Raw genomic sequence first — 24,771 nt, 5'->3', positions numbered from 1 at the left:
CACCCATACTATGAAATTATACATATATCCACTTGCACACTGAGTTTTGAGCCACTAGAGGACTATTTTTTTTCTGCAGATAAAAATGATTCTCAAAACATTATGTTCTTGTGATTACTATTGAAGCAACTGTATGTTCAGAAGGGTAAACGGCACTGAGGATAATTGAAACTGATTAGTTGTATCTGTGTATTCTTCTTGCTACTGAAAAATCCAGTTGAATCCAGATAATTATATATTTAGCCTGTATAAACTGTTCTCTGTTCCATACTGACAATGTAATCTGAAGGACTGTTTAATTTGGCAGAATGACAGCAGATGCCCTGCAGGCTAATTCTTTTGCAAAGGTGGTGGCTGAGATCTGGGCATGTTACAGAAGGGTATTTTATTATGCAGCTCAGCCTTGATAACACAAAGGGAAACGTCGAGGGGAGCATTTCTTAAGTTTCAAAACAAAATGTGATTAAGATTTTTTTATTAATGTGGAAAGCTTCCTACAATAAGGGCAGCAATTAGAAACCTTAGTGTCTGGGGCCCAACTTACTCCGCCGGAGGCATAACTTGTCATTTTAGGTCAAAACATTCCAAACAACTCCTTTGCAATGATCAACTCCGGCTTCCCTGCTCAATATGGCAATGTCTTCCTAGTGAATTCACTGAGGAAATGCATCTCCACGCTGACCTTTTACCATCTTGCAATAAACACAATATATGCACATTAAGGAAAACAAGCTAAGAGATTTAACTATAGCAAAACATTACAGAAAGGTGACAACATTTTTCTAGTCAATCATTATATGGTGAAAGGAAAGTGTTTTTCTTCTTTGTGGCTAAACTAAGCTAGTATGCAGGAGAACAGCTCCATTACCTAATTGTTGTAGAGGAAAGTTACAGCAATAGGAGGATGTCAGGAAGTCCAGCTCCTTCATGGCAAGGAAAGATCGTACCAGCAGGAAATGTGTGGGCATCGTTTGGCGTAACAATTCCCTCAGCCCTAGCGAGACATCTTGCAGATAGTCCACCCTAAGTCACACTGAAAGACCAGCATGTGCTACTGTGAAACCCAACCAGAAAGACTGGAAATCAGTGGCACTGGATCATCAGAAGCAGAGGTTTGCATGGAAGGCTGAAAACAGAATGCACAGAGCCTGACTTGTAGTGTCAGAACACATACAGTGCTGGACTGAGTACTCATTTCATTGCTATGTTCACAGACCATAGTAATTATGATCTTGTCCACATGTACAAGATTTTTTTTTTTTTTTTAAAAGAACACACTTCAACCAAACTGAAGTAATTATAAAAACAAACATCTGTGAAGTTCCTGTTGATGCAAGATGTGCCTAGAACTTTGGCTGATATAAAGAAACACGTCCACTAAGGCACCCTGAGGCAATCTGACAGTGTGTTGGAGAAAACTTGGTCGTCAGTACCACATCGTTGTGTGAATACAGAGAGCGGATTTCCTGCAAGGGACCGGCTTCTTTGGGCAAACAGTCGACAAGTTCACTGCACTGCGTGTCAAATCCCAACAAGCGGATCCCGTAGCCATGCGGGGAGGAAATCATTCGACCATCAGGGCTGAAACAAAGTTCTTTGATGTAACCCCGGCCTACATTGGCTTCTTCAATGCAGTGAGTCAATCGGAGAGAACAACGAGGTGAGACAGGGCGCACTGGGGCTCCTTCTTGGAATTCGTACACACAGGTCCACTAGACGGGGGAGAGAGGAAAGTTATATTTATCCACATACACGAGGAACAACCCAGTTATTCATTCACCCCCCACGTAGGTGAAGTGAGTTAGACATCGGCACTAAAGCCAACACTTTACTTCTCTCTCCTTTGATACCACTTACTGCTCTGAGCTATTTAAAACAGAACAGCCCTTAGGCCATTTCCCCCCTTTAAACTGAATAGGTAAAATTGACACAGGATTTCTCTCAGTGCAGAAGCAGATATGTCGTTGCTAAAATAAATCATTCAAAATACAAGATCTGATTTAACTGGAGGAAGTAAAATGCAGGGCTGCTGTATAGAAGAGAAGATGCGCCTACTGCAGCATAGGAAACGCTCAAGGAAATAGAGGCTCAACTGGAACTGTGATACAGTGACTCATGATTAGACACTGGAATTTCTGCACTGTTTGAACCGCAACACAAATTGGAAAACCACTTAGAAGAAAAGAGAGAAAGCTTTTGTAGGAAGATCACTGCCAGTATGTCGATATGTACATTAGTCCCAGCCAACACTAATCCAAATGGTGGCAATCTAGAACTGTATCCTAGGAAAAGGCATTCATTCATACTGAGTGCTTCTCAAACTACTGCTGAACAAGAGAGAAAACCACTCTGGCACTTTGCGGTTAAAGTTAGGGAGAGGACAAGGTCGTACTTTTTGTATTTGTTGGGCTACTAAACAGGTCACTGCAATTCACATTTAAGGTACTGATTCTGAAAAGACATGTGACTTTACTCACATGAGCAATCTCACTGAACTCAAACGGCACTACTTGTGGTTAAAGTGAAGCATGTACTTACATTTTTGCAGGATTGGGGTTTAAATTGTGGATATAAATCAGATATTAATGCAAAACACTGAAAATTTTACCAGTGCTTTGAAATCACATCTACTCAAATGCAATTTTGTAGCACACAACATAAAAGTCTTTAAATTTAGAATGTGAATTTCACTTTTTGCAACAATTCATTGAAGTGCTGTAAGACAGGAAAACACAATGCAAGGTGCTAGCTTTAGAGATGCCAATATTTGTAAAAAAAACAACTATATAGCACCTTATTATATCTTAATCTGGCAAAGTTTTGTATCCTACTCATGAAACTGTGAGGAAAAGGTTATGCTTTAACAGAAGGTCAGAGCTCGGTATCCCTCTGAAAACGACGAGAAGGATACTCCATTCATTATCCTCAAGACTAATCTACTGAAGCACCCACAAGACCATTCACAAAGGAAGCTGGTTGTACCCTTGCAGAGGATGTAGAAGCTGCCTTTAGTTATTCAGCAAACAGGTAAGAGGAACAATTCACTATACTGAACTGACCCGAGTCATGAATCTGTCCATGCAGTCTCATATGGGTTGTATCATTACCAACTTCTTTTGTAACTAAGCTACCTGCTGCATCATCAAGCCTTTCCATCCTTTATGCTTATCCAATAAACATCCATTTATTTTGGATGTTTCTTTGCCCCTATATAGATCGGGGAAGGCAATCCTGTATCTAGGCACCTCTGACTGCATTGTACAGGAGCTCACTCTTGAAGTACTAATGCTTGTCCATTATGGGCAGCTCTGTATTCTGCTTGTCCTGACTAGCCAGCAATAGAGAACTTTAATTTGCAGCATAAGCACCTAAGGGTGGTGAGGGTTTTTGTTTTTGTTTTAAGCTTATGACAAGTTGGAGTTTACACCACTGTGACTTAAGCTTGGACGAATGTTCATGATTTCCAACTGCCATGTAATGAGATGTGTGGAGCGAAGCTGGTAAAGCAACCTGTAACAATTTTTCGATGAAAGTCATAATGTATGGATCCGAGTCCAATTCTTTATGTAAATGTCCACAGGAAAGAATGAGGCAGCCACGGGTCCTAGTTAGAAACTGGTTTCTTGCAAAAGTTACAATAAGGCCACTCACATTGAATAAGCCAAGGAAACTCAGTTATCTGCATGTTCAGAAGTACTTTTTAGTGTGAAGTAACACAATGTATCTTACAATGGTTTGATTGTCAATTCATAGACTAGTCGTTATCCATCTCAGTGTAAGTCTGCCAAGCTTCCAGTAATTACTTTGCAAGACGCTTGCAGAACGTGAACGTTGCTTTGGTATGGAACAAAGCCATTCCAATGCAAAACGTGTCAGATGGAGCTAAACAATGCTGGTTTATCACTGGCAAGTGTTATTAAAAAAAGCCTTTTTGTTCTTAGAAAGTGACCTGAATATATGCCGTCGGTCTCCTAGCACACTACTCAGGCAAGCTCCAGCCCAACCCTGCAATAGCAAGGAGATTTCAGGGACAATTTTATTTTCACCATTTCAAAGATGGAGAAGGTTGCTAGAGAATGGAATCCGTGGCTCACAAATGATAGCTCATGTTCTGCACTGGATGCATTTCTGGAAGATCTGCTTTAGCTAAACACAAGTTATCAGGCTCAACAGAGGGGTAACTGGATAAAAGTTTAATGGCCTGTGATATACTGGAGATCAGACAAGATTATCTAATGCTCCCTTTCTGGCCCTAAAAACTCTATGATGGTGTTTTTACACCAAGATGCTAATTTCTACCACCAAAGTCTCTCCAGAAGGGTATTCATTGATCCACAGATATTCTGCTAAGGAGCCAGCAGTGTAACATCAGATTTCTTAGAGCAGCGCACACAAGCCTCTCTCTTATAAGCAGATAATTAAGATCTCTTGATAACCTCCAACAGGCATATACTCTGATATTTAGGAACTGCTGTTGTCGAGCACTTAGGACATCAACAAATTTTCTACTGGTAAGGAATCACATTTGCTACAGACTGTTGGCTTAGCCAAGTATTGTGAATACAAAGCTGTATCACGTATATAAACACCCCACACTATTATGAACACTCCTTAAGGTTTTAATGTCTGCACAATTATTCAGATCAATGGTGCAATCTGAAGCCTCTCAGGATCTTTAGACAAGCTTCTGGATTTGCAGGAGTGGTTTTCTCCACCAAAAGCCTGAAGGCAAAACCTGCATTTAAAAACAAATCTTGGTCATCCTGGTCTGTGGTGTTGAGTTCCTGGTGTCCTGCATGAAGCACACATGTAATGTCTGTCAGTGATTCAACTTGCTAGCACATGCTTCTTCCCTGCAAAATATCCGGAATGACAAGAAGAGGTGGTAGGCTATGATCTGACTTAAGAACACTTGATAATTCTGGATATGCACCATTGCACTGTTTGCTATCTCACCCAAGGGCAGCACATTTTTTCCTGGCTCCAAGTGTTTTCACAGTTCACCTTTGCCTGTCTTTAAGTAGCTCAGTTGAAGCCCTTTGGGGCGCTCAGGTGCAGCTTTTGTTTACCTACTGCACATCATGGCAGGCTACTCATACTGATGATAGCACAGCCTGAAGTCCCTGTTACCCTGAGAAACTGGACACTTTCTTCCAGATTGTCAGAGTGAGAAATTCTCAGCTCAAACTCCTCTTTCTTGATTGTGACCTTACTGGTCACATTCAGACTGAAGTGCAGGCTGCCTACCCAATCACTGCGCTCACCTGCATGCCAGGCGACAAATGGAATGGGACAAACATTCAAACTGCAAATCTCCCAGAAACAGGCATGCTATGGTGGTCAGGAAAAGCAAGTGATTCATAGAATCATAGAATATCAGGGTTGGAAGGGACCTCAAGAGGTCATCTAGTCCAACCCCCTGCTCAAAGCAGGACCAATTCCCAACTAAATCATCCCAGCCAGGGCTTTGTCAAGCCGGGCCTTAAAAACCTCCAAGGAAGGAGACTCCACCACCTCCCTAGGTAACGCATTCCAGTGCTTCACCACCCTCCTAGTGAAATAGTGTTTCCTAATATCCAACCTGGACCTCCCCCACTGCAACTTGAGACCATTGCTCCTTGTTCTGTCATCTGCCACCACTGAGAACAGCCGAGCTCCATCCTCTTTGGAACCCCCCTTCAGGTAGTTGAAGGCTGCTATCAAATCCCCCCTCATTCTTCTCTTCTGGAGACTAAAGAATCCCAGTTCCCTCAGCCTCTCCTCATAAGTTATGTGCTCCAGACCCCTAATCATTTTTGTTACCCTCCGCTGGACTCTTTCCAATTTTTCCACATCCAGAATCATAGAATCATATTCCCCATATTACTATTAGCTTCCTATCATTCCTAAAGATACCAATGCAAAGGTTAGGAAAATGGCATAAATTGAATACCAACTAGTCACCCTATTTCTAATTCAATCCAAAACAGTGTATTGCAACCAAAAAAAAGTCAATCCACTGTCAATCATGGAGATGCAAAATCCACGTTCACCTGCAATTAAGGAATTTGATATGCAGTTCTAGGATTTGACACTTCTTATTCTAAGTGCCAAGTTTTTAAGTACATGCCATGGTTTTTGTTTGTTTGTTTTACCTCCTGGTCATCTGTATTACTTGAGCACCGAAGAAGAGTAGCCCATCCTTTGGGATGGAGCTGCAGCGATGTAATGCAATTACCACGGTCCCTTTCTCCAGGAACTTCTGGTGTTAAAACCTCAAGACTATTTCGTGGAGATCCACCTAGGAGAGAGATACCAACCACAAGTCACACAGTATCACTACATAACTGTTCCCATCTCTTTTCACTATTGACCAACTCTACATAGCAAAACACAATCAAATGAAAAATACATTTTTGAAACTTACATCACACTGTAAGAGATTAAGTGCTTTAACACAAAATTTAACCACCCTAAGTAGTATTTATACCAGTTCCACAGATACATAATTTCTGCCTCAGTTTACTTAATTTGCTGAAGGGTACAATTAGTTAGTGGCAGAGCAGCAAGAGAACACCAGTCCTGATTCTGCTCTGACAACGTATCTTTTAAGAAGTCTGTGTGAACCCAGCTCAGATGACATTAATATGCAAAGATAGAGGATATCACACATACATTCAGCTTTTCATTGTCATTGCAAGATATTTTTAAAGAGCACAGTTCCACAGTAACCACTAAAATGGGCATTGGAAGGAGTGACTTCCCTGTATCAACCTTGCTGAGTTCACAAGTAAACAATGTTTATATTATTGCGAGCCGTGCAAACTCACCCTGGGATCTGAATCTCAAGCTGGGTTCTTTCCTTTTTGTTGCTCACCACTAAAAGGTTCTGCAGGCAGATTCTGCCCTCACATTTAGGTACTCACATAACCAACCCTCACATCACCGTAACATCTGAGCACTGCACAGTCATTAGTGACTTTATCCTCAACACTATCCCTATTTTACAGGTGAACTGATATATGGAAAGGACAATGGAACAAATTATTAAACAATCCATTTGTAAACACCTAGAGGAATAACAGGGTAATAAGTAACAGCTAATATGGATTTGTCAAAAACAAATCATGCCAAACCAACCTAATTTCCTTTCACAATAGGGTAACTGGCCTACTAGATAGGGATAAGCAGCAAACATGGTAGATCTTGATTTCAGCAAGGCTTTTGATACCGTCCCACATGACATTTTAATAAGCAAACTAGGGAAATGTGGTCTAGATGAATTTATTATAAGGTGCATGCATAACTGTTTGAAAGACCATACTCAACGCAAGCCATTGATAACTGCTCTGTCAAGTTGGGGGGTAACTCTAATGAGATTCCAGAGAGGTCAGTCCTAGGCCTGGTACCATTCAACATTTTCATTAATGACTTGAATAATGGAGTGGAGAGTATGCTTATAAAATTTGCAGATAACACCGAGCTGGAAGGGGTTGTAAGCACTTTGGAGGACAGGATTAGAATTCAAAATGACCGTGACAAATTCGAGAATTGGTCTGAAAGCAACAAGATGAAATTCAGTGAAGTAAAAAAATCCTACATTTAGGAGGGAAAAAAATCAAATGCGTGAATACAAAATGTGGACTAACTGGCTAGATGGCATTACCGCTGAAAGGGATCAGGGGTTACAGTGGATCACAAAGTGAACATGAGTAAACAATTGATACAGTTGTGAAAAAGGTGACTATCATTCTGGGGTGCAACAACAGGAGTTTTGTAAGACACAGGAGAGGATTGTCCCACTCTACTTGGCACTGGGGAGGCCTCACTGCGTCCAATTCTAGTCCCCACCTGTTAGGAAACATATGGACAAAGTGGAGATAGTTCATAGGAGAGCAACAAAAATGATCAAAGGCTTAGAAAACCTGAGGAAAGGGTAAAAAACAGGGCATGTTTAGTCATGAGTCAAGGAGACTGAAGGGTGACCTGATACTCTTCAAACATGTTAAGGGCTGTTATAGAGAAGACGTTCTCCATGTCCACTGAAGGTAGGACAAGAAGTACCGGGCTTAACCTGCAGCAAAGATGATTTAGGTTAGATACAGTATTAGGAGAAACTTTCTAATTAAAGATAGTTAAGCACTGGCATAGGGTACCAAGGGAAGCTGTGGAATCCCCATCACAGGAGCTCTTAAGAGCAGGTTGGACAAACACCTGCCAGGGATCCTGGTTCTGCCTCAGTGTGGGATGGGAGTGGGGAAAGGAGGCTGGACCAGATGACCTCTCAAGGCCCCTCCAGCCCTACACACAAAGATTTAGTGACTTGCCCAAGGTCACACACTGTCTCTGGCAGAGCAGTGATTCTCCTGAGTCCCAGTCCAGTGTGCGAAGCATGAAGCCACCCTATGTCTCTCCCACTTTAATAGGTTTGTATAGGTCTACAGCTTGCCCTGTAACTGGAATTTCATGGCCAATTCTGTTGATGCCCAAGGACAAATAGAATCTGTCTCACTCCACCGGGTTAGCTCAGCATAGTTAAGAGAAGCAGTAAATGGGTTTTTTTTTCTGACACTAAAGCAAACAGAAGAAACTGAACATACAAGCAGCGGGGAGTAGTTCTACTGAGTAAGGTGTTATTTTTACACAATCACTTTTCCAAGTGTAAATTCTTTCAAAACTGCTTCCATTTACTAAAAGAAGCTGTATTTCTTCCTCTAGCAATCATGGCATAAATGCCCCAACTACTCAAATGAATAAGCAGCACTGAGAAATACTGCACAATCAAAAAATAATTGTGATTTCATCATATGCAGAAGGGTGCTTATGTCATAGAATCATAGAAATGTAGGACTGGAAGGGACCTCGATAGGTCATCTAGTCCAGTCCCCTGCACTGAGGCAGATCATCTCTGACAGGTTTTTGCTAACTTGTTCTTAAAAATCCCCAAGGACTGGTATTCAATAACCTCCCTTGGTTCCATGCTTACATATCCTTAGAGTTAGGAAGTTTTTCCTAATGTCTAACCTAAATCTTACTTGCTGCAGATTAAGTCAATGTCTTTCCTTCAGTGGAGAACAACTGATCTTTATAACAACCTTTTACATACTTGAAGACTTATGTTCTCCCTCAGCCTTTTCTTCTCTAGGCTAAACATGCCAATTCTTTCAACCCTAACCTTTCCTCATACGTCATGTTTTCTAAACCTCTTTTTTGTTTCTCCCCCCTGGACCCTCATCCATTTGTCCGCATATTATGCATTAATGTAAAACAAGTGTCTTGTTTCTCTTTTGAAATCTGAAAGCAACAAAATTAGAACTCCGGACATCACCATTCTATATACTGTGATGATGTACAGTACTGAATTTGTGGAAAACCTAGTGAGATTTTTAAAATAGCCTAAGCAATAAGAGGTAGGAAAATATATAAAACTTAAAAAAGTACACAGTATTTATTCACTTTTACATTTTGGCTACACACTGGACCCACTTACACATAAGAACCTATGCGTTTTATTCTAGTCTTAACATACCTTCTCGTTGGGAGGGTCGGGACATGTGTTTCTCGGACAATGGACCGGAATCATTCTGGTGACATGGTGAACCCACAGTTCTAGGACCAGATGAACTGGTAGCTGTCGTATCTGAAACCAGAGTAGCAGGCATGTAGATCTGACAGATGGGAGAAGCGCTTTTGCTTTGTATGTATCTCATTTTAACGTCCTCTGAATGTAAACCAGCACAGCCCTGATCAAATAGGTCTCTCTAATGAAGACAGTGCTTTCCCAAGAAATGCCTTAAACCTCAAACAATTGAGCACCAAACCACTAATTCTAACCCAAAATGAGCTAGTGTTCAGTGCACTCTTTTCAATTTGAAGTGTGGCTCTGCTCTGAAAAACAACCCTAGAAGTACCATTATGGGTCCATGTTTGCGTCTGATACAAGTAAACTAACTGCCAGCATGACAAACTCAACCTGGGGTCTAAGAGTCAGGCGCTGGGTTCTCCCCTGCTCATGCTTCTGCAGTAATGGATGCTGAAAGGTAAAACAGTCCCTCAGTCACACCTGTGCAACTCCATTTAGACTGAGGCTGCACAGGTGTAACTCGGGTCAGGGCCTGACCTGCAGCATCTTTGCCACTGGGGCTGATGAGTCAAACAACAAAATTCAACTTGGATTCAGGGTCTGTATGAATGGCAGATCGCAATTAGAAAAAATCTGCTCCATTCACTAGTAACTACAGCAAATTTGCTAGGAAATAACATGAAGCCCCATTATGCCATTTATAAGGTCCCTTTTCAAAGCAGCACTGCATGTTTAGTAGGTTACCTTGTCTTGATCACTGGGCAGCCTATAGTAGCTCTGCTAAGACAAAAATGACTGACACCAAACAGGAAGGGAGGTGCAGAGTACATTTTTAATTTTGGGGACTATTTTGTTAAGTTATTGCAATGTGGCAAAATGAACCACAGAATTTCCTGTTGCTGAGTTCTCTGAATCCTGCTACTAAGTATTCCACAGCACCCATGTTACAGACCAATAGGAAATAGTCTCCCACATTAGTTATTTCACATTTGAGCACTCTGGTGTATCCTATTAAGGCTTATCTACACTTAAAATGCTAGCAACGCTTCAGCGCAGACATTACCTACACCAATGGGAGGGATTCCCCCATCAGCACTGGCAAGCCTCCTCTGCAAGAGGCAAGCTTGGTCAGTGGAAAAATTTTGTTGTTTGACTCATCTGGTGCTGTCTATATGGGGACTTTGGTCAGCTTAACTACAGGCCAGAGTCACTCCTGAACAAGGTAAAATAGCGATCATAGTGCCACTTTCCTGCTAGAATCTTCTTAGCCACGCCTCTAAGGGCATGTCTACGCTACCCGCCGGATCGGCGGGTAGTGATCGATCTATCGCGTCTACTGATCCCCGATCACTCTGTCGTCGACTCCTGTGCTCCACCGCGGCGAGAGGTGGAAGCGGAGTCGACGGGGGAGCGGCGGCAGTCGACTCCACGCCATGAGGACGCGAGGTAAGTCAACCTAAGATATGTCAACTTCAGCTATGCTATTCTCATAGCTGAAGTTGTGTATCTTAGGTCGATCCCCCCTGCAGTGTAGACCAGGCCTAAGGGAACAGTATACAAATACCTCTATCAATGGATCACAGAGTACAGATTTTTACTAACAAGAATTCACCTGAACTTGATGTAGTTCTTCTGGCTCTTAATATTGGATAGCTGCCAACCTCTAAGGACTTGGTTAAATCAAGGTCATGCAAAATCAGAAGATATCCAGAGGAAGTGGAGATCAACATTTTTGAACAGTCTGGTGTCAGTCTCATCCGCATGAGAAAACGGGTGTGAAAAAACTTCTTGTGAGGACATCCTTCTTCGGTGCACCTGGACAGTGCGAAATGAGAGAGATGATTAGGGTCAAGATTGGCAAAAACAGGAGCCTAAAGTTAGATTCTGAAATCCACAGGTCAATTCATAAACACATGAGCTGATTTTCCAAGTGCTGAGCACTCTGTGTGTCCCCCCCACTGACTCATTCACCATTTGTACACTCTCTTTTGGATCTCATTTAAACTGGACTTTATATGGAGGGTGGGAATCTGCGACGTGCACACTTGAATTTCTAGACTGATATAGCACATTGTTTCAATCTGACCTACACAGCCTCCTTTGAATTTTTAGATCTTCATCCCAATAAGGCAGTCCTAATTCTTGATTGTCACCATTGGCTGATGAGCAATCAGTGACAGAATTTAAGAATGTATTAAGTTTCCATTCACAGCAAAAGAGTTTCATCCAAGATGAATGTATCTATTTTAAAAGAGCCCTACCACAGTTCATATATTTAATAACCATACATAACCCATATTCACATACCTGTTGGTGTCCCAAATGATCACATTGCCATCAAACCCTGATGTTACTAGTAGTCTGGTATTGGTGTCATATTCAATGTTCTTCACCCAGCTCGTGTGACCATGTAAAGTGCACACTTTTGTGTTTAGCTTTCTCAGATCCCAAAGTGCTATCGTAGTGTCATCAGAGCAAGTTGCAAACAGTCGATTATCCAGAAACCTGTGAAGTTGACAGTTAAATATTGTAAAGCAAGCACAGTCTTGTCTGCCTTGTGTGTCTAAGGCGTTTCAGACTTAGTTATTCCTGAACTGGGAATTATGATTTATAAAAATAAAGCTACACACAAAGGACTGATAGTTTGCAGTAGCAGACAGTTTAGTGATGTGACTCTTACCACTCTTTTTGTGGCAAAAACGTAAGTATCAGTTTCATATTCCATCGCCAGGGACAAACTAAAGAGAGCAGCTAACAAGATCTATGGAAATAGAGCAGGGGAGGACAATATTTTTTCATAGCATGGACCACATCTTAAAGACTGTCTCAGGGATGTCCCATTGGTGGTTTTCATAGATTATCAGGCCAGAAGGGACCATTGTGATCACCTAGTCTGAACATGCCACAGGCCTTTCCTGAATTAATTCCTGTTTGAACCAGCCATATATTTTAGAAAAGCATCCAGACTTGATTTGAGAGATTTCCAGTGATGAAGAATCCACCACAATGCTTGATAAGTTGTCCCAATGTTTAATTACCCTCATTGTTAAAACGTACCCCTTATATCCCGTCTGAAGTTCTTTAGCTTCAACTTCCAGCCATTGGATCTTGTTATACCTTTGTGTGCTAGCCTGAAGAGTCCATTATCAAATTTCTGTTACCCACGTAGGTACTTACACACTAATCAAGTCACCCCTTAACCTACTCTTTATTAAGCAGAATAGATTGAGCTTTTTAGTCTCTCACTACAAGATGTTTTCCATTCTGTAAATCATTCTTGGGGCTCTTCTCTGCACCTTCTCCAATTTATCAACAGCCTTCTTGAATTGTGGACACCAGAGCGGGATACAGCATTCCAGTAATGGTCACGCCAATGCCAAACACAGATGTATTGCCACCCCCTGCTCCCATTTGAGATGGGTCTGTTTATACATCCATTAGCACTTGTGGCCATAGCGCTGTACATGTGCTTTGAGTGCAATGCCCCCCCCCCCCCCCCCCAGTCCCTCCATGTCCCACTACTTGCTACCACATCTTTAGCAGATTGCAGCATAATGGCTGGCCTTTTAATAGACATATGGAATGAAGACACTGCAAGCCAAACTGCCATGGAAGATGTGCGGTAAGAGTTTATTGGATTTATAAGGCTTGCCACTAAAACAGGAAAGGGGCCCAAAATGTGTCTCAGGTAGCACTGGTGACACTGATCTCCCCCCGCCCCCAAATACTTTTTGGGCAGGGGAATAAAATAAATTTCTTAACTAATGGTGAGAAAAATACTTTTAAAATAGTCATTTATTTCTTTACAGATATATATATAAGCACCCAACACTGTACTATATAGCCTGTCATCCCTGGGGCAACTAAAGCAATTGCTCGTGTGGAAGATGCTAGGAAAGGATTGACTGTATTTTTAACTGCGTTTTAGTACAGTTTAGCAGGTGGAAGCTAGAAATTAGCATCACGTGACCAGCCAGCTTTCAGACCACCGTTAGTAAGAGACTCCCATCGGGGAGCCTCTTTATTAGAGGGATATTCTCAAGGCTGTCAGATTTCATTTAGACCTCCAGCCTTCACTTTGGTTTCAGAACAGCTCCACTTTTGTCAGCAGGCAGAGTGCTGAAAGATACAGGAATCCTCGTCTTCACACTTGAGATTCTAGTAGGTTTCACTGAATTGAGATGACATGGTACTGTTCTTTACTCTTTTTGCCCCTCCCTCCTTACCAATTCCTTTGACTCTTCCTCCCATGCTGGACAAAATCACTAGCTTCTCTCCATTCAAATCCCTCCTTTAAAAAAAACACACAGAACACATTTTCTGTGAAGCCTACCAATATTAGCCCATTATTAAACCCTGTCCCACTGTAAAAGGGACTCACCTAGCTGAGCTAGCCAGTGCATTTTATGCCTGAAATATTTTCTGGCTAAGTCACAAACTCCTTGGGGTTTTATACAGCACACCACTGTCACTTAAATAGCCAAGTAAACTAGTAAGGGATTTTGACCCAAGCACAAGGAGACCTCACCTCATTGTGACCTATTAATATTACTGACAAAGCAGAGTGTTTCAAAGTTTTGGTGACTGAAGAAAGTTAACAGGAGTCAAATTTTCAGAAGCGCTGCCACACAACTAACTAAATCTGGGCTGGGCCATGGTTGTACTCTGACACCCAGGGTAATTGCATTACTACCTTGATTACAAGAATTTCTGAAAATCTGGCCCAAAATTGGCAGAGAAGCTTATAAAGATGCCTTTCAACAATACCGGAGAGTTAGTCCAGCGAAGAGCTGATCGTGATATAGTGAAATATCACTTTTATCCTTCTAGCTTAGTATTTCCTTTTTACTGCGACTCATGAAAATGTTTAAAGACACTACAGAGGTTTTGGCTTTGTTTCTTTTTATTTATCCAGAGTGTTCGTAATATCCCCAGAATCTTGAATGCGAACACTTCAGTCCCTACTGGTTTTGTCTGTAGTTTCCTTCACTGCCTATTGCAGGGACCAGCATGAAGACAGTAAAACTCTGGGAATATTGCTCACCGTGGCTACAAGAGCCAGCAGAGGGAGCTCTGTACAGGATTGAACACAGATTTTAAAAAAAAAACGGTAACAGGAGTGAGACAGACCTGAGCAATTTGCTCCTAGGCTTTGCCATCATAGGAGGTCAGGTCTACCTTCCTCCCACCTTTCTCCAATCACTAACTTCTGCTAACCTCATTCTTCTAGTTTCTTGGCCTTTCTCCCCATCTTCCTCCAACCTCTCCCTACTTGGTCCTACAATTTCATCCCCTCCTTATCACTTCCCTCCACAAAAAGAAATTTAAAATCTTAAATAATTCCATACCAAAACGTCTGCACTAAAAGATCGAGTTGTGTAGTGAAGCACCCAAGAGCCATGGAATGCCTGCACAGCTGGAACTTCACCCCTTTGTTCATCTGAATTATGATACGGTCTTTAATGACATCCGCACACTTTTCCTGCGCAGGACCCCTGCCTCACTCAGTGCACAGGCTGGACTGAACAGTGAACATGGCAATTCAATATTTAGTTATTCTCAGGGTGGAATAATATAAAAGTCAAGGTGATTTAAGCCACTGCATTTTTTCTAAAAAGTCATCGATTTAAATCAGGTTTGAGGCTTTGTAAAACTAATTTAAAAATTTGTGCTACTGCAACTTTAGATTAAAATTTAAAGTGAACTAATTTATAAGTGCTGTTTTTCTAAATGCCACTATTGGTACAGTATCACTGCAATGTCACAAAACTGCTGGAGGCAAAAAACACAGAATATTGAAAGCGAAGGTCAGCATTTGCAGGATCCAGAAGATAACAACTTTACCCACATGACTTGTCCCAACGGCTTCAGTGGGACTATCAATGTACTTAAAGCTACGCATGTGCGCAAGTGCCCGCAGCATCAGGGATATCATTATTGAAAGCATTAGTGTCAAAATCTGTCACTTGAAAACAAAATTGCTCCACGTTAACAGTGAAAAAGTTATTTAGACTTCCGACCCATTTAACAGTTATTAACTAATACACTGGCCAGTTTCCAAAAGCAGGGCCTAGGCTCCTAAACCTATATTTAGGCACGTAAAAGTGGGATTTTTCCAAAAATCCTAAATCCCATTGACTTCAGGTTGCAAACCCTGATGAAGTAGCATAACCTGGTCAAAGCATTTCAGCTTTCTTGGCTTATGGAAGTTCAATATATAGGAAGGTGGTGTTAGCCTGTGCTATATTTACAGGCATTTGCATATCAGTTTTATGTCTGATTTTGGGTTGGTCACAGAGTAAATATGCTAGTGAGGCCCTGGATTTTTCTTTTTCAGCACGGACAAAGATTAAGTGCAAAAGTTCTTAGAAGAAAAAAAGGTCTCTGTGAAGTCTGAAAGGATGCTAACTAAAATGAGTATACCAGCTTTAGTAATTTAAGACTACAAAACAGGAAGTAAAGAACTAACATGTAAATAAAAAAAATTGAACGTAAAAATATATTTAAAAAAGAAATGATTAAAAAAATCTTTAAGAAAACCATGATCTTTACCCACCCTGAGTATCCTGACCATTCAATATGCTGTCCCCGTACTTCATTCTCTGCACACCGACTAACCTATGCATGAAACGAGGCATATGTACTACACACTTGCATCAGTCTATACACACCACCCAATGTCTGCTGCAAATGAGTATGATGGCTCTCCATTATTTAGTGAGGAGACACATTGGGAAAAAAAAGAGTCAGGCACTTTACCTTCTGTCAAGTAAGACGACTTTGAAACGGGAGTGGTGCAAGACTATGGATGGTCTAGTCAGATTATTACAGTCATCAAATTAAGCACGTAATGCTATCAGGTGATACTTCTTTATCCTGATAATCTCTGGTCTTCAGACAAAACTTCTGGATCAGATCCATGACTTGACTAAATCATAGTCTACTAGTATACACAGGGAGGAGACAGCCAATACCAGAAGGTTCTTTAATCTAGCACAACAAGAGCCCGGGGTTGGAAGCTGAAGCTAGAAAAATTCAAACTGGAAATAAGGTGTGATTGTTTTTTTAAACAGTAAGAGTAATTAATCAATGGGACAGCTTAAAAAGGGAAGTGGCAGATTCTCCATCACTGGAAGTCTTTAAATCAAGATTCTTCCTAAAAATATGCACTCTGCTTCAGCCACAAGTTTGTTGGGCTCACTGGGTGACGTTCTATGACCTACACAATGCAAGTCCACCTAGATGATCACAGTGATCTCTTCTGGCATTAAAATCTATGAGCTTGCTTTGCTTCAGCACAGAGGAAAATGACCAGACTGTTTGTGCTGTTGTAAGGGAGGTGCTTGAAATGATTAAACAGATCCAGAGTAAATAAAGACAGGGCAGCAGGGATTGGCTTTAAGGGGAGAGAAAGTTCCTGAGGTTGCAGCAAGGCAAGAACCCCAAGCCACTGAAAACGAATGGTGATAAAACACCGGCAACATGTTGTATTTTTCAAAATAGAAACCAGCTCTACATTGCTCAGTAACTATGTAAAAATGGCACCTTTTCACTCAAGGAGGACATGACTAAATACACTGGAAAGGACCCTGGTTAGCTCTATCTGGCCAACAAAGCTATGGGCGAGGGAGCTTAATGCTAACCTTCCTTGCAGATCAACTCGGTTCCAGTCAGTTATCTTTACACATTAAAAAAATTACTTCTGTCGCATCATCATCCATAGATCTCTTAGGTAACTGGGTTGTATACTGAGGGCGTACTTGGTCTGGTTTATTGCTGTGTGAAGAGGAAAGAATTCAGCTCGACTCTAGCTCATGTTGCATTTGTAGGGCTGGCAGGTTAAATCACCCCAGGTTTAGTTGTAAACTGAGCACATCTGATAAGAAAATCATTGTGATACAGAACCCACAACCTCATTAGCCATCTTTACTCAGTCACTTTTCAGGAATAGAATATTTTAGGAATCCCAGGTTTGGAAATTTACAATATAAAGGAGGGCAGGGTATCAGAATGAGCATTTACAGCGGGTGGGATCTCAAAGCAAAAGCGGAGTTGACGATACACCAAATACCTATAAACTAGAGGCAAATAAAAGACAAGAGTGAAGGGCTCTGGCAGGAAGGTCAATGCCATGCTGAGAAGCTCAATCCTTGCCCTTTTCCCACCATGTGTCATGCTGGCCCATCTTTCAAAGCCACCTCAGGGTGGGAGTTGTCCGATCCCTACCTCTAGGAAGGATGGAAGAAGGTGCTTACTCACAGTAAAAACAGACAAAGTGTTGAAGGGGAAATAGGCACAAAGAGATGAAGTAACTTGCTCAAGATCACACAGTAAAGCAGTGGCAAAGCTGGGACTAGAACCCAGGTCTCCTGATGCACAGTGCAGGCCCTCATCCACTATACTACATTGCCTCCAGTAACATTCCTCCTTCTAGCTAAATCTCAGGTTGAAGCAAGTATAAAGGGACAAAGGTGCGTTGTATGTACATGTTCAGTATTACGTTGCGTGCTTACTTAATTGTAACCTTGTCCATCAACTTTCTCCCCACTCACAAACTGCAGTATGGTAACTCGTACAGTTATACTACATTGTCTGTTGACAAGACAAAAAGCACAGAATAGCAGAGGACTGATCTGTATATCACTACAGCATCATGAACACATTAACACGTACAGTTAGGAAAAATGTTGGAGTTCTATTTACTCAAAGTTTGGTTTTGTTTCCCATGATACTAACCTGATATTATTCACACAGTCCTCATGAGCTTCAGAGAGAGTTTTGATGTGCTTTGAAGATATGGGGTCAAAAAGCAGGACCTCAGTCTGTTCACAAGCAACAGTTAGCACTGACCTGAAAAGCAAAAGAGGTATCTTGCAGTTAGTAAAGAGAAATGAAGGCTGCAAAGTAACCATTACAGCTGTTGTCACTGATTCATCTCTGTTCTATTGCTAAATGTGCACATTCCACAGATGGCTACTGTTCCGATTGGCTTTGTACAGTTACCTTTTCTCAAACCCTTCCTACTTCATGATTGTACAGTGGAAATTGGTCTACTGCAGGGGTAGGCAACCTATGGCATGCGTGCCAAAGGCGGCACGCGAGATGATTTTCAGTGGCACTCTCACTGCCCGGGTCCTGGCCACCGGTCCAGGGGGCTCTGCATTTTAATTTAATTTTAAATGAAGCTTCTTAAACCTTATTTACTTTACATACAACAATAGTTTAGTTATATATTAGACTTCTAGAAAGAGACCTTCTAAAAACATTCAAATGTATGACCGGCATGCAAAACCTTAAATCAGAGTGAATAAATGAAGACTCGGCACACCACTTCTGAAAGGTTGCCGACCCCTGGTCTACTGCTTACTCACTTACCAAATCAATTCCTCGACTACCTATTCAGAAAGATTCCATCTCCTCTACAGCCTGGCTGTTGGCATACATTGATGCACAGCTGGTGTATTCACTGGACAGATCACATGATCTTTTTAATTCAGCGTGTTTTAGATGCAGTGTGGTTCTTTTATAGCTATTGAACTGATATGTTACCTCATAACATTTGATGACAATTAGGTATATTTTAGTACAGTTTTACAGTGTTCTTTAAGGGTACTTTGCCCCATCAGTACAGTACTTTATATTCTAACCTAGGAGTTCCTAGGTGGGAAAGTGTGCACGGATTGGTTAAGGATTATTGTCTGTAATAAGGACAGGAAAAGAAGGATGAAGAGTAGTAGTGAAGATATGGGTTATATTCCTCACCTCTATCACAGATTTCCTGTGTGACCATGGGCATTTAACAATCTTCCTCTAGCTATACAATGGGAATACATGCCTCTCGGAAGGGTACTGGGAAGCTTTATTAATTCATGTGTTGAGATCCTCAGACAGAAACCTCTAATACACATGCAATGGACAGTAGTAGTACTTAAGTACATTTGGAACACAGGTGAGAACTCTAGAATCTGGGTCATGTGTCACCACCCTGCCAGTTGTAATGTATGTGTTTGGATCATTTCAAACTAATACACATGAAGGTGTTCTGTAATCAGCAATCAACCAGTAAATATTTGACATTTACCAATACTAACCAAACCAGATAATTACTTCATTTCAGGCAGCTGTTTCTGAAAGTCAAATTAATTTGCTCTCAGTCATAACAGCTCATCCCTTTCTCTATAATAATTTTGAGTTGGGTAGCTGCTCACTTGGGGCCTGATCCAAAGCCTACTGAAGTCAGTGGAAAGAAAACATTCAGGATATACTATTTAAAGAGTGCTCTGTCTGAAAGCAGAATTCCTTTAACCTGACTAATTTTTAAATATTCAAGTAGAGTGCCATTTAAGGATAATCTGACCATTCCAGGAGCTCTGTTAAAACTTCTCAATTATTCTGCATAAGGAAAAAAAAGCCCACACTTTTGGAGCAGAATTTGGCAATCATTAAGAACTTTAAACTACTTAGCTATTTTAGGACTCAACCATTTATTGCTAAAACTTTAGAAGAAAATAAAGCTGATGTGGGTTACTAAATCTTAAAGATTTAAAACACAGGTAGAAGTCAGAGGAACGATTATTTGCAAATGTGTCACTTGTCACTAGCTGTGGCTAAGGGTGTCTTCACAGCCAAAAGGTAGTTATTTACAGCAGGTTAAAACTAATGTGGGTTAGCTATCTCACGGTACAATCCTAGTGGAGGTACGGCGCAGGTAGCTTTTACTACAATGTACGTAGGCAAGATCAACATCCCGTTCACTTCATTGAGACCCACCTTGCGATAAAAACTACAAAGCCTTGTCTCCACTAGGGTTTTACAGAGAGCTAGCTAGCACATGTTAATTATCCTGCTGTAAATGCAGTGAAGACTGGCCTAGGTGTACCTGTTCGCTGACATTAACAATTGTCAAAAGTTGTTCTCAGAATCTGAGAATCTAAGACCCTTTTCAGGGCATGTTCACAGATACCACCAGGAGCAAATGGCAGCAAGACAATTTATAAAAATCCCAGAGAGGCACACAAGCATAAGACGGACATAATCTTTTGGGGAAGTCTGGTTCTGCATTAGTCAAGGGTATCCCATTTCTCTACCAAAAGACATTTATGGTTTTAAAATCAGTTGAGTGTCACTGAGCCAGATGATGAGCATTACTAAGCTTACTTTGCATCAAGAGAGCTACACAAACTGATGTTAGAGCTGCCCTAAATGGGAAGCTAAGGATTTCCCCAGCATAAGAGGATTCTTGATGCAATGAGGTATTTCAGCCAAGAAGAAAATGTGCTCCACCAAATCCTCAACCAGCAGGATGATCCCATGGGGAATGTTCTAGCTAGCCTAAGTCACAGTAGGCCTGTGCCTGTTGACTTGCGACAAGTGTCAATTTGGTTCCAAAATCAGCCCAGGATCATCGGATGTGGAAAGGTAGCTTTGGCCTTGTCTACAATGGGTACTTTTGCACTGAGGTAGTTACACTGGCAAGTGACTTTTTACAGCCGTGTAGCACATCTACACTAGGGGTTTGCAGTGGTGTTTCACTGTAGCTATGCCAGTGCAGGAGTCCCAGTGTAAAAAAACTTATCTCATCACACAAAACAGCACTAGTTTAATCATCCATCAATGCTTCCTACTATTGTTACTGAGTGCTCGCTGTTGGTAATATATCTTCTACTAGAGTCAATGGAAGTGGAAAAAGCAACAAGATAGTAATCAGATCATGACTGCGTAATCCACTGTCATAGGACTGCTGCAGTTCTAAGCAAATACTTTACATTGCTGGACAGTGGAGATCCACAGCTTTCCTGTGGCTCAAGTCATTTGTTTGTAGTCCTGGTGGGTCTCCCAAGGTAACACCTTAGAACTGACGCTGGTCTCCCCCAGCCTAGCACTCTCTTTTTGGCAGAAAAGTGAACACAGCAAGTCACAGACCTTGAACTAGAACTTGTAACCCAGATGCCCATTGATTCAAACATGGCGCAGGTTGTCATTAAAGCGATGGTTCAATCAAAGAGGTTCAAAGTTTTCTCCAGTAGCTTGTGACCAGCTGTTAGTTTTACAACAGAATTCTAACCGTTTACATACCATGCCACTCCCTGGGCCAAATTGTGCTCATCTTACTTATTCACAAGTTCCACTAAAGTCAGTGGTACTATTTGCATATGTCAGGCAAACAGGATTCAACCTTAACACAAAATCTTTGGCCCCAATACACGGTGTCATTGTATAGTTAGGCCTTGGCAGTGTAGCTTTTTTTAAAAATCAACTCTTGAAAGCATTACACAGATTTATTTCCTTACTAAATTTCCCAACCGGCAACATGAATACACCTCACTTTGTTAGTGTAGAAATCTTTTTAAAAGATCTGGTGAAATTACCACACTGAACAACAAGGACTTTGCAAGCAAGAAGTGGACAAAACTTTTTGGCCTCCAAATCTCGACAGCATCTCTAATGGCATCTGCTCAGTTCCTTATTCTCTCACACATCAATGAGCAGGAGACCTATAGATTCATTCTCTCTTCAGCCAAACAACAAAGCATACACTATAATAATGCACTCACACACTGACATTGGATTTGTACTGGTTAAACTTTCAGAACAGCAAATGAAACTGGAACAGGTTTGTCAAATCAGGAAACAATACACGATTTAACTTTTAACACTCTGCCTAGGAGTAGGAATACAGCTATTGTCATTCAAAGACAGACCAAGAGTCAGTCTAGTCCCAGTATCTACTTTACTACACCACGGTCGATGAGGAAGACTTTTTTTCCTACCCCAAATCGTTAATAGATTATATATGCCCTGAAAGGATACTTTGTTGCTTTCTTTTAAAATAGCATATCCACGAATGCTATTGTTTATATACATGTCTAATCACTGTTTAATCTAATAACCTAACATAGCAAGTTACACAGAATTAGATATATTTTAAATATATTGGTTTCAGTAGTTGATTTCATAGTTTTAATGGGCACCTTCTTTGTTCCCTTATTATCCAATTGGCCTTTCCCATTCATTGCTTTCGAGAGGTTTAGGAGAGAGACTGAATGCACTATTCAAGGCGAGGACATACCATCAAGTTTACATAATGTTTTCCGTATTATTCTTTATTTCCTCCTAAATACAGCCGAACATCTAAGCCCACTGAATACTGAATTGTTTTCTATGACTTGCATCTGCCATCATACTGCCCAGTTACTCTGTGCAGCTACGTTGGGAGGAATTTTTCACAACCCCTTCCTAAATCTTGACTAACAAATCATTTGTCAGCAACTTTTGCCACCTCACCATCTATTCCTCTTTAAGGTCCAGTATTGACCACTGGTGCTAGTCCCTGAGGGACCCCATTACTAAACATTTTGTTTACAGAGAACTGGCTGTTTATTCCTACTTTTTGCAGCCTGTTACCCAGTTTAACCATTCACAAGATATCTCCTGTCATCTTGCAGTTGCCAATTTTAACAGCTTCTTGTTAGTGACTTTCCCCAAAGATCTTAAGTTGTATCTACCAGTACCTTTATCCTCTGCTATCGTGTAAGTCCAGCAGATGGGACAGAGGATTAGGAGGTGGAAAACTCAAGTTCTGTTCACAGCTTTATTATGTGACCTTGTGCAATTCACTCTCCTTCAATTTCCCCACTGGGGAAAAGGGCTAGTGATACTTACTGACCTCAATCAATTTCCTTGAGATCCTCAGACTATTAATTGTAATTGTATTAAGCCTCCAACTGGTTGGAGAGACAGTTCAGCCTCTGAAAAACATTCTACTCCTCTAAGTGCTGTTTGAGTGGATTTTGGCCCTCTATTTCTGCCCCCCCCCCCCCCCGAGGCAATTAATGTCCATCCTGTGATCACGATAGCTATTGTTGCAGCAGAGTACAATAGTGTTACCCACCCTTCAGTCCTCTGGCATATAGTGTGACTTAAGCATCATCCCAAACCCAAGCAGGCCCACATGGGGGTGCACAGACAGGCCCATCAGCACCCAATTCCCCACATGGCAGACACCCTCCATCCCCATCAGAGCCAAGATCCCTCTGTCCCAGGAATAGGAGTGTCTCTGTGGGCTCCCCCAGGAAGCAGATCATCTCCACTGGTTGCCCACGGTGGGTAGAGAGCTCTGTTGTACCCCAAAGGATTTCAGGGGGTCCCTCCCCCAGCAAATGGCAGGGTGGGAGTATCTCAGGTGGGTCTCAGCAGTCTCCTACCTGTCCAGGTGAGGGGGTGGGAGATACCTGACTATGCCCCAGCAGGGTCCCCCGCCACAGTCCCCCACTTGAATGGGAAGGAGTCTTTCTGCAGAAGGGTGCGTATCCAGATGGGTCACAGTCTCTTACTGATCTGGGGGTGGGGGCTCCCTGGAGAGGGGAGGTGATGGGGTCCCTGTCGAGGTGGAAGGAGGGGGGCTGAGCATAGGGAGATGCAGGGAAGGATTGGGGCGTGGGGGGGGGGGGGTGGGCGGGGGGGGGGGGGGGGGGGGGGGGCTGGAGAGGTGTGTGTGTGTGTGTGTGTGTGTGTGTGTGTGTCGGACCAGGAGGACAGGTCTGGGGAGGGGGTATCTGGGGCCGGGGGTGAGGAGAAGGGGACGTGGTCGGGGGGGCCGGGAGGCTCGGGGCGGGCCAGGCGGCCGGGCCGGGCCTTACCCGTCCGGCGAGTACTCCAGGTTGAAGACGGCGCCGTGCGTGCGGGTGCTGAGGTACACGGAGTCGGCGGGCTGGATGGAGCTGTACAGCCCGGTCATGGCCCGGAAATTGTCGCGGGCCGGGTCCACGTAGAGCCCCCGGCCCAGGCAGCGGCCCCGCAGCCACCCGAACAGGCCCCCGCCCGCCGCCGCCCCCGGGGCCTGTGGGGAGGCGGGCGGCGGCGGCGGCTCCCCCGGCGGCTCCTTGGCGCTGGGCGGCTCCATGCCGGGGGACGGGCCCGAGGGGCCGGCCGCCTCCCCGCGCGCAGAGCTCATCCCGCGCCGCGCCCGGCCGCGCGCATCACAGCGCCCGGCCCCCGCGCGCCGCTTCCGGTGCTGGCCGACCCGCCGGCCGGAAACCGCCAGCGCGCGGCCAGGCTCCGCCCCCCACCAGGCGGGGCCGCTCACAAGCCCCGCCCCTTCCGGTCCCACTCCGCCATTGCCCCGCCCCCATGGCAGGCCCCAGCCCGCGCGCTGGCTCAGCTCCGCACAGCTCGGGAGAGTCCCGTCTACACACAAACCGGAGTGAAGC

At 42.8% G+C, this 24,771-nt stretch overlaps 1 protein-coding gene across 1 annotated transcript; it reads right to left on the bottom strand.

The window, feature by feature from the left end:
- Window positions 1-724: 724 nt before the first annotated feature.
- Window positions 725-24,531, bottom strand: LOC112111150 (DDB1- and CUL4-associated factor 10). Its single transcript, XM_024206448.2, has 7 exons — window positions 24,202-24,531; window positions 18,299-18,412; window positions 11,870-12,067; window positions 11,175-11,377; window positions 9,509-9,619; window positions 6,135-6,280; window positions 725-1,712 (listed from the first exon to the last, which is right to left on the bottom strand). Exons 1-7 carry the CDS (start codon window positions 24,513-24,515, stop codon window positions 1,344-1,346), a joined length of 1,455 nt encoding a protein of 484 aa, XP_024062216.1. The 5' UTR covers window positions 24,516-24,531; the 3' UTR covers window positions 725-1,343.
- Window positions 24,532-24,771: the final 240 nt, after the last annotated feature.

The sequence above is a fragment of the Terrapene carolina genome, unplaced genomic scaffold (genome assembly GCF_002925995.2).
Source record: "Terrapene carolina triunguis isolate 2854851 unplaced genomic scaffold, T_m_triunguis-2.0 Scaffold35022, whole genome shotgun sequence".
Taxonomy (NCBI): Eukaryota; Metazoa; Chordata; order Testudines; family Emydidae; genus Terrapene; species Terrapene triunguis.
This window is presented reverse-complemented; position numbering and strand designations above follow the sequence as displayed.

Excerpts from the sequence above, each read along its gene's own strand:
- LOC112111150 (XM_024206448.2), bottom strand. The coding sequence starts at position 24,515 with ATGAGCTCTGCGCGCGGGGAGGCGGCCGGCCCCTCGGGCCCGTCCCCC. Across the intron at positions 18,413-24,201 it reads CTGGAGTACTCGCCGGACGG|GTCAGTGCTAACTGTTGCTT; the intron begins GTAAGGCCCGGC and ends TTTGCTTTTCAG. Across the intron at positions 6,281-9,508 it reads CCGACCCTCCCAACGAGAAG|GTGGATCTCCACGAAATAGT; the intron begins GTATGTTAAGAC and ends TCTCTCTCCTAG.